General features: G+C 39.9%; 1 protein-coding gene across 1 annotated transcript; it reads right to left on the bottom strand.

The window, feature by feature from the left end:
• Nucleotides 1–3,489: 3,489 nt before the first annotated feature.
• On the bottom strand, nucleotides 3,490–4,251 carry LOC149182997 (uncharacterized). The gene has a single exon (XM_089414767.1). The coding sequence runs from the start codon at nucleotides 4,249–4,251 to the stop codon at nucleotides 3,490–3,492; it is 762 nt and encodes a 253-aa protein (XP_089270893.1).
• Between the last annotated feature and the right edge of the window lie 5,024 nt (nucleotides 4,252–9,275).

The following is a 9,275-nucleotide window of genomic DNA, read 5'->3' as shown; positions in this document are numbered from 1 at the left end:
GAATCCATCCTACCTAACAAGTCTTGTAAAAGAAATGTTGATTGACCAATTTTCTCAATGATTTGGAATCGTCAAATCCACAGTCTTTGGAACTTGGTATGCTTACCTTTTTCCTCATGTGCTTTGTCCCATTTCAAAAACATATCACCTACTTCAATGGTTTTATGACTCACAGAGGTTGTATCAAAAGAGACTTTGACTAACTGTTGATGATGGGAATGTGTAGCTTTAGTCTTTTCTCTTTCTTCTTCAAGCTTAAATATCTGAAATTGTCTTTCGGGAAGAGAAGAGGAAGGATTTTCATTCATAAATTGCACTAGGGTGAGAGATGGGATTGCTATGTTTGTGGGGAGAACTGCTTCTTTTTGATAAACTAAAGCAAAAGGAGAAGAAACGATTGAGGCCTTGTGTGTTATTCTATCTGCCTAAAGAGCAATGATTTGTGCCAATTCCTATGATTTTGGTTCATATTCCTCTTGATTATTTTGATAAGGTTTTTGTTTGTTGATTTGTCTGATCCATTACCTTGTGGATAATAGTTGGCTGAATACTTCAATTTGAAACCTCTTTTCAAAGCAAATTCTACTACAGTATTTCCAGAAAAATAATATGCATTATCAAGCATTAAAGTTGTGGGTAGGCCAAACCTGGTGATTATGTACTAATAAATAAAGCATGTAATAATTTTTGTATTAGATACCTTTATTGGGATAGCCTCTACCCATTTCATGAAATAATCATTAGTTGTAAGGATGTACTTGTGTTTCTTGGAAGAGTTAGGAACAATCTCACCTTATGTCTAATCTCCATTGTTCGAATGGTTGTTGCATATTCACTGGCTGCAAAGGGAATGTCGGTTTCTTTTCGCTTACAGATACAGTTTCACAAGTTTTTCATTTTCTTGCATAGTCATGTGCATCCTTAAATAGTGTTGGCCAATAATAACCTGCATGCAGGATTTTGTGAGTTGTGGTGTTTGCTCTGAAATGACCTCCAACTAGTCCATCATGTAACTCCTACATAACCTTTTCACCTTCAGTTTTTCTAGGCATCTTAGTAACATTGAATCATAATTTTTTATAAATAATACATCATCAATTAATTCATACTGATTTGATTTCAACCTTAGAGCACATTTTGTTTTGTAATTGAGATGCATAGGAGCATAACCATTCTTTAAATAAAAATTTAAATCAACATATTGTGATTGTGCATCGTTGAGGCTTACCTATGATATTTTCACTTAATTACCTTGGCCTTATTCTGTTGATAAGTGGGAAGCTCCATTTAGCATCCTGTAAAAACCTTGGCCCCTAACAATTTTAGCTCACTAGATTTCTACATCATACTCTTGAAGTGCAGTGACCCAATTGGCTCTTTTCACTCCCACTTCTCTTTGAATCAATAATTGCCTTACTACAGGGTAAGGTACTACTATTTTTGTATGAGTTTTTAGGAAAAAAGGTCTAAAAGGTTTCAAGGTTTTAAAGATAGAAAAACCTTGTTTCTCAACAACTGAGTAGTTTTGTTCGGAACCTTGTAAATTGGAACTGAAAAAGGAGATAGGTTCCTCTATGTTTTGATCATTCAGCTATGTTAAAACTATTGCATATGATGTATCAGATGAAAAAGTATATAGCACAAAAGGTTTGAGAAAGTCCAGAGTTCTTAAAGAAGGAGAATTTATGATTGCCTTTTTCATTAACTCAAATGACTCTCTTTCATCTTTACCCCATTTGAAGACTACATTCTTTGTTATCATTGATTGAAGGGGTAAAAAAATCTATGAGAAATCTGGAACAAATATTTTTACAAAATTGATCTAGTCTAGGAATGATTGCATTGTCCTTTTGTTGTGTGGGAGAGGAATCTTTTCAATTTCTTGAATTCTATCCAGGTAAATATAAATTCTTTTCTTGGATACTGGTGGGCCCCAGTATTGTAGCAATAATGCTACAACTCCTGGAACTCCCTTCTTTAATTTTATCAACCCGGTAGTTCGTAACAAACTTGGAAGCGACGGTTCTGTATGCACAAGTACTAGCTCTTGCCGCAGCTATCACTTGGTCAGCTGGCACAAGTCCGCTAGGAGCTTAAGCCAACTTCTATGAGCTCTTAGAAGAAGCTTTTTAATTTATGGATGAAAGCTAACTCGAAGGAAGCTAATCTAATTGCGAAAAGAAACCGAAAGACAAAAAAGAAACGCAAACCCTAGCAAACCCTAATTCTACCAGCTAGTCCTATTGACGCAAAGGAGAGCATGCAAACTACTGAAAGAGATGCCATTACTTCTAGGAAGGTAAAATGCATGTGTCTAAGTTATCACTATCTGAAGAAAACATCTTTTTGTATTTTTTATTAAGTTGTTGGAATTATCATGCATGTGCTTTTAACTAGCTTTTCACTGTGCAGAGGTGGATCAAGGAGGAGAAATGCTTGGGAAAGGTTGGGAAGGAATGAGCCCAAATAATTGTCCATTTTTGGGGCTCATCATCACCCCCTACTGAAAGTGTTGCTCATCCTCTGAGCAACCAATCTCTCTCCTCCTCTTTGATGGCCCTGGTGGCTTCTTTGGCTAACATCTCGGCTGATTCCTCCTTTGGCTTCCCTCTTTTCAAACTTCCCGTAGAAACAGTTCGCTGGCTTCCTGTAGAAACAGTCTGCTAACTTCCTGTAGAACCAATTTTCTCTGACTTTGCTTGCTTGGCTGGGGGTGCCTTCTCCTTGAACGGTGCTGCTGCCTGAAAGCTGACGAATCCAACACAAATGGCAAGTCTAATGTATTATAAAAGCACACAAGTACAATGAACTGCCCGAGAATAGATATTGCATGCCAAAGCTAGATGGGAAAAAGTGTTTCCAGGCCTTTAACTGAATCAAATGGCATTCTTAATCTTGGATTTGAACTCTGCTAAGAATTGATAACAGAAGCAGAACAGAACATAAGATAGATCAAGGGCAGAGAAAATATGACTTGCTCACATATCACTGCTATGAATCTGCATTTCCCTTCAATCTGAAATTGCTTCAAAACAGGCCAAAAATGAGAATTCCCAAGTTTTGTTTCAAGCTGCTGTATAACCAGGAGTAGAGCAAAACTTCATACCGAATCACACTTTTAAGAATTATTTCACATGGAATAATCTGGCTATTGCAAAAGACCTTGTGAACCCCTTGGAAAGTATTGAAATAAACAAATCTAACCAGAACAACACCAGAAATTTCCAGTTTGTTTCATGGTAGATTCACTTCATGCAAAATCACTGTTTTTCCATTAGTTAACTTTAATTCAAATTTATGTTCCTAACATGACAATACTTTCCGACTGCGGCAGCTTTCTCTTCTTCATTTGAAGATGTTGAAATAAGTTTTGCTAAACATTTCATATATTTTTCTCCAAGATGTTCTGCTAATTTTCTTTTATCTCCATCTTGAGACAAGATAAACAACAGTTCCACAGCATAAGCTCGCATTTCAGAGTATGTAGCTTCACAAAAAGGGAAGCAATACTTGAATTGCTCCTCCCTCTCTTAAATTTGTCCTTGCCTCAACAGCCGCTGGTACACAACAAATGGCATGGAATGCTCGAACAATGCTTCCATGTATTGAAGGTGGTGTCAAATTTATTAAAGATAATAGCTGGTATATGATCTCATCAGAATCCAATAATGCAGCTGTTGTGTCATTTGTTCTTTGGGGCAATGTTGTAGACATAGCAAGGTTTGCATATGTATTAGCACCTTTTTCTCTCAAAGCCAATACAGTTGACAATGGTGTGCATAGAAGGTCCAAGATGGGTCGGACCACCCCATCTTTGATCATTTGTAAAGCATTCTCAGGTAAACTTGAAAGATTCTGAAGTGCCCCAATGGCTGCTAATTTTGACTTCAAATTAGCATTTGAAATCATTTCAAGAAGTGGAAATAAAACTCCCTCTTTGAGCAATGCAGCGTTGTTTTGATCTGTTAAACCTATCTCTGACAACTTACTTGCCATAACAATTTTCATTGTGTCAGACCCTTCTCTCAGGTTCTGTATCAAAGGCTTGAAATAGTTCGCCTGTGCCATTTGCACTACATTATGCTCACTGTATGGGAGATTCTCCAGAACTTCGTTTGCATCCTTAGTAGCTTTAGGATTGTCACTATTTGACATTGTTACAAGGAGGAGGATACAACCTTGTACCTTGCCAATCTGTTCACACACATCCATATCCTTTGAAAGCTCTAAAAGCAATTCCACGGCTTTCATACCCTCTGCAATATCACGTGCAAGTGAACGAACAATAAAATCAATAGCATGATCCACCTCAGCTATTTTCACCTTTCTTCAAGCTCCAAACTTGATGAAGAAAAACTCAGGCTTCTCTGCTCTGGAAGGCTCTGCTGTATTTTCCTGTAAAACGTCTTCCTGTAGAATGCTAGCTGGATGCCATAGGATGTCTCTGCGCCTCTGCACAATCTTGGTATGCTGGAGAATTTTGAACAGGCCAAAACAATCAGCGAAGGATGATAGGTTAATCATTTTGAGGAAGCAGAGGATGTATACTTCAGTTGAACATGATGCAAGTGCAAGTTAACAGCAGTCTATGAGTTTCGGCTGAGCGCTCATTAATTCTGCGTGATTTTTGGTGGAGTGAGGTGGAAAAAACGTGTGCTGGCCCATATGAACTGCTGTGCTCTCATGAACTGCATGTCTTCTTCTATTTGTTAATCAATTGATGCCCTGTGCACTGAAGTTCAACAAATCTTCCATTGCCTGTGTTTCTCAACTTCCACGTGAATGACTATCCACGCATGCTGCGTGATTTTCTCGTGAGTGCTAGAGAACTGGGTGTCTTGCTACATTCATGGCTTAATTTCACCATTCCATTCGTTCATGCAATGCTTAGACTAGATTCATGCAATAGATGAACAAGGTTTAGTCACGTACCTGAAGTCAAACAGCTGCTTGTGAAGCTTTTTGCTGCTACATGCTCATGTTCTACTGCTGCATGCTTGGATCCTTTGGTTGCATGAGGGCTTGGCTGATGATTTTTGATTGCTTTTCCTTGTGCAGGTGTCCTCTGACCAGATCTAAGCTGCATGCATTTGTTTCCACGTTCAAATCTGCACCTTCAAGCTGCTGCTGCTGCAATGTCACAGAACCAGAACTTGTTTTCGCCATTTCTCCCAAACGGTAAAGCGGATTGATCTGAAACTTGCTGAGCATGTTTCTATCATCATGATGCATCTCCCATAGCAAAATCGTGATCAATTGATGCATGGATTTCGAGAAAAATGGAAAATGGCTGAAGATTTCAGAGATCGATTTCTCGGAAACCGTGCATCGGAATCGGCTGAAACTGCTTGGGTAGGTTACCATCACTCATATGCATATCCCCATGAAACAGGTTTTGAAATGGATGCACGGTTATGGAGAAAATGCAAAAATGGCTGATGGTGATGGAGGCTGATTTCTTGGAAACCGTGCATCAGAATTGGCTGAAACTGCTCAAGCATGTTGCCATCACCCTTGTACAATTCCCCATAAAACGGTTTGTCAAATGGATGCATGGTTTTCAAGTTATGGCAAAAACAAATTTTGTTCTATGGATTTTTGCCTCAAGGCTTTTTGCAAATGTTTGCATGGAAGGAAAAACTGAGCTTGGGCTGTGATGCAGGTATGGAGATGATGGAGGAGGAGTTGGAAGATTACATGAGGACTTCTTAACCCTTGAGGAAGCTACCATGTTCGCCAAACCACTTTTTGAAATCCATGTCTAGTTTCCCACAATTTCTACAGGAAGTTCCTGTAGAAGCACAAAGAGAAGCACAATGAGGTGGAAAAAATGATGGAGAAAGGCAAGGGATGGACACACAAGTGCTTGTAGGCCTAATCAACAGATTCCCACCATCAAATTCCATTTTAAACTTGAATTTGGTTTGTCCAAAGGTTCTATAGGATGTTTCCTGTAGAAATACAGAGCTTCTTGTAGAAGGCACAAGAAAAATTCCTTTAACCTTGATTTGAGTGCTCCTCCTGTCATGAAACGTCCTTCTTGCAACCTGCAATTAGCCAATGGAAATTAGTTTCATTTTTCTTTTTCTTTTTCTCTTTTTTTTTCAAAAACAACTAGGGCGCCTCATGGAGGTTTTCACCCTAATTGCCTGCCCTGGGCGCCTCCAAGGAAGGTTTTCACCCAGGGATCTTATTCCTTTTTATTTTCTCTTCTTTCCAACCCATTAACCGCCTCATGGAGGTTTTCAATCAATGAGCCAATCTAAGGCGCCTCCGAGGAGGTTTTCACCTTAGATTTTTCCTCTTATTTCCATTTTTTTCATTTCTTTACTTTTTTCCTTTTTTTTTTCCTTTTTTTTTCTACCCTACCCTACTTGAAAAACAAAATCATTTTCAAGTATAAGAATACTTCCAATGGAGCCATGTGCACATCGAGATTAGAGAAAAAATGATGTGAAGGCTCGAAGTGCATGCTTTGACAGGTATCCAGATCTCAGAGACCAAATGATCTGGCGTTGAAGGAATCAAACAAAGCTGAGGAAGAAAGTACCGCTGCAGCTTAGTGACCTTCTGAAACCATATCTCAATATAGCTTTGATATCCTTGGTTGTCTCGCTGATTTGGATCATTCTTCATGTCACCTTCTATCATGACCTTCTGATCTTCCTCTTTTTGCTGATCTTTCTCTTGAGTACATGGAGGGTTTGATGGTAACCATGAGGGATCTCTCTCGAGCTCTGATTCTGATCTCTTCTCTTCATCAAGTGCAGCCCATGGTTCTTTGATATCCTCTTTGGAATCTTCTTTTGCTGGATGTGATCCTTCAATGCTTTCAAGATGATCTCTGTTTTGCAACACTCTTCCTGAGCTTTGGTGAACATCATTGAGCTCAAAAGGAGTCATTTGCACATGTTGTGCCTCAGCTTTGCAATTGGGTTGAGCTACTCCATTGTATGGCTTTGGAAATGGTATGGGTAGTTGAGTGGAGGTGTGAAATTGAGATGGAGATGGATGGCATTGTGGTTGGGTAGGCATTTGGGGTTGCCTTGGTGGAGGAGGAGGCGATGGTTGTGGATGAGCAGGTGGTGGAGGAAAATAAGCGGGAGGAGTGTTGTATTGGGGCCTCCACCCCTGATGATGTGCATTCCACTGAGGCTGTGGCTGAGCATAAGAGTGAAACAAATGAGCAGTTGGTTGGGCATAATATGGATCTATGAAGGAACAAGGAGGAGGTGTGAACCAGGAAGGATGAGCAGGGGAACCCCAAGAAGGCATGAAAGTGGCTTGATAGGGGTCATAATAGGTCTCGAATGTCCCTTGCAGTTCCTGCTGATAAGATCTAGGTTCATGTGGCCTCCTTTGGTTCATATAGTATAGTGATTCAGTGGCTCCTTTTGCTCTCTGATATGCAGCTTTGAATCTGGGTAAGGAAGGGCACTGATCTGTAGGATGGTATTCTTCACAGACAAAACACACTTCTATGGAGTACAATGGACATTCGTTCCTAGGATGCTTTCTAGTGCACCTAGGACAAAAAATGGCCAAAGCCCTCTTGGCTTCTTCTTGCTTCTTTTGGATCCGCAAGGTATCCAGTTGCATGGCAAGAAACTGCCTCATATCACTCTTGAAATCTTCGATCTGATTTGAAAATTCATTTTTGGATAAGGTACTGCTCCCAACATTTCTGCTTGTAGCCATTTGCTCCGGAGGAATGTTTTCTTCTTCTTCTCCCCTAGAGGTTCTTCAGATATGTCTTGATGTCCACCCAGGGGTTCTTCTTAGTCACAGCCATCGAAGAAGAGAGAAGGTTGGCTGTGTGAAGCAAAGGGGGGTGTTGTGAAAATATTTTTCTAACTTATCTCTACTCCTACCAGGCATGAAAGGAAATCTTTTTGGTTGATTTTTGCTCTTTCTACTTGTACCTGCAAAAACTAAAATAGATTGAACTGCAACTAACTATCTTGCTGAAATGGAAAGGCGGAATTGAAATGAAAGCAGGAAAGGACTAATCTATTTTTCTCAAATGAAATTGCAGGAATGAAATGCTAGGCTACGCTTGCAGAATTGAAATGTTAATCTACGCTTGCAGAAATGAAATTGCGGAATTGAAATGCTAATCTATGAAAGCGGGAAATGCTAATCTACTTTTGCATAAACGAAATTGCATAATGGAAATGAAATAAACTACTTAGCAAAAGATTGTAGTGGAAAATAGAAGAAAAGCGACAATCACCAATACTTTGACGCTTCCCCGGCAACGGCGCCAAAAAGATGGTGGGCCCCAGTATTGTAGCAATAATGCTACAACTCCTGGAACTCCCTTCTTTAATTTTATCAACCCGGTAGTTCGTAACAAACTTGGAAGCGACGGTGTTGTATGCACAAGTACTAGCTCTTGCCGTAGTTGTCACTTGGTCAGCTGGCACAAGTCCGCTAGGAGCTTAAGCCAACTTCTATGAGCTCTTAGAAGAAGCTTTTTAATTGATGGATGAAAGCTAACTCAAAGGAAGCTAATCTAATTGCGAAAAGAAACCGAAAGACAAAAAAGAAACGCAAACCCTAGCAAACCCTAATTCTACCAGCTAGTCCTACTGACGCAAAGGAGAGCATGCAAACTACTAAAAGAGATGCCATTACTTCTAGGAAGGTAAAATGCATGTGTCTAAGTTATCACTATCTGAAGAAAACATCTTTTTGTATTTTTGATTAAGTTGTTGGAATTATCATGCATGTGCTTTTAACTAGCTTTTCACTGTGCAGAGGTGGATCAAGGAGGAGAAATGCTTGGGAAAGGTTGGGAAGGTTCAGAGAGGGTCTAAGGGGTCCCTAACATCCTTTCAGAGAGTTTCACAAAGTCTGGATGCCATGCAACCGTGTTTATGAACTTCTACAGGAAGTCTGCAGGGGTTTCTACAGGATGTTCAAGATTTCTACAGGATGGTCTGTAATTCTTCTACAGGATGGTCTGTAATGGGATTTTGGAGCATGGATGGAGGGAAAAAGATGGAGGAATGAGTGTGGAGGTGAAATAGGGGTGTGAAGAGGTCTAGGGCTTGGTGGATGAGGCGAAGGAGCGATTGGATTTGTTCAAGGAGGGATGAGATGGTGTTGCACAAGAAGATGAGAATCATGGCAAAGTAAGCGAATGAGGTAAATGTAAGGTAAGGGTTCTGAGTGAAGGATGAAACAGGTAGGTTGGATGGGGTATGTGCAGGTAAGGAAGGGTAATAGGTACTCTGCAAGTGGTATTTCAAACTGAACACACAAACACTTAT

Source organism: Pinus tabuliformis, chromosome 3_2 (genome assembly GCF_031772625.1).
Source record: "Pinus tabuliformis cultivar Carrire ecotype Pingquan chromosome 3_2, CPIR1, whole genome shotgun sequence".
In the NCBI taxonomy this organism is placed as follows: Eukaryota; Viridiplantae; Streptophyta; class Pinopsida; order Pinales; family Pinaceae; genus Pinus; species Pinus tabuliformis.
Note: the sequence above shows the minus strand (reverse complement) of the source record. Positions and strands in the feature narration are given on the sequence as shown.

What these genes read in the sequence shown, in the direction of transcription:
- LOC149182997 (XM_089414767.1), bottom strand. Translation starts at nt 4,251, where the DNA reads ATGAAAGCCGTGGAATTGCTTTTAGAGCTTTCAAAGGATATGGATGTG.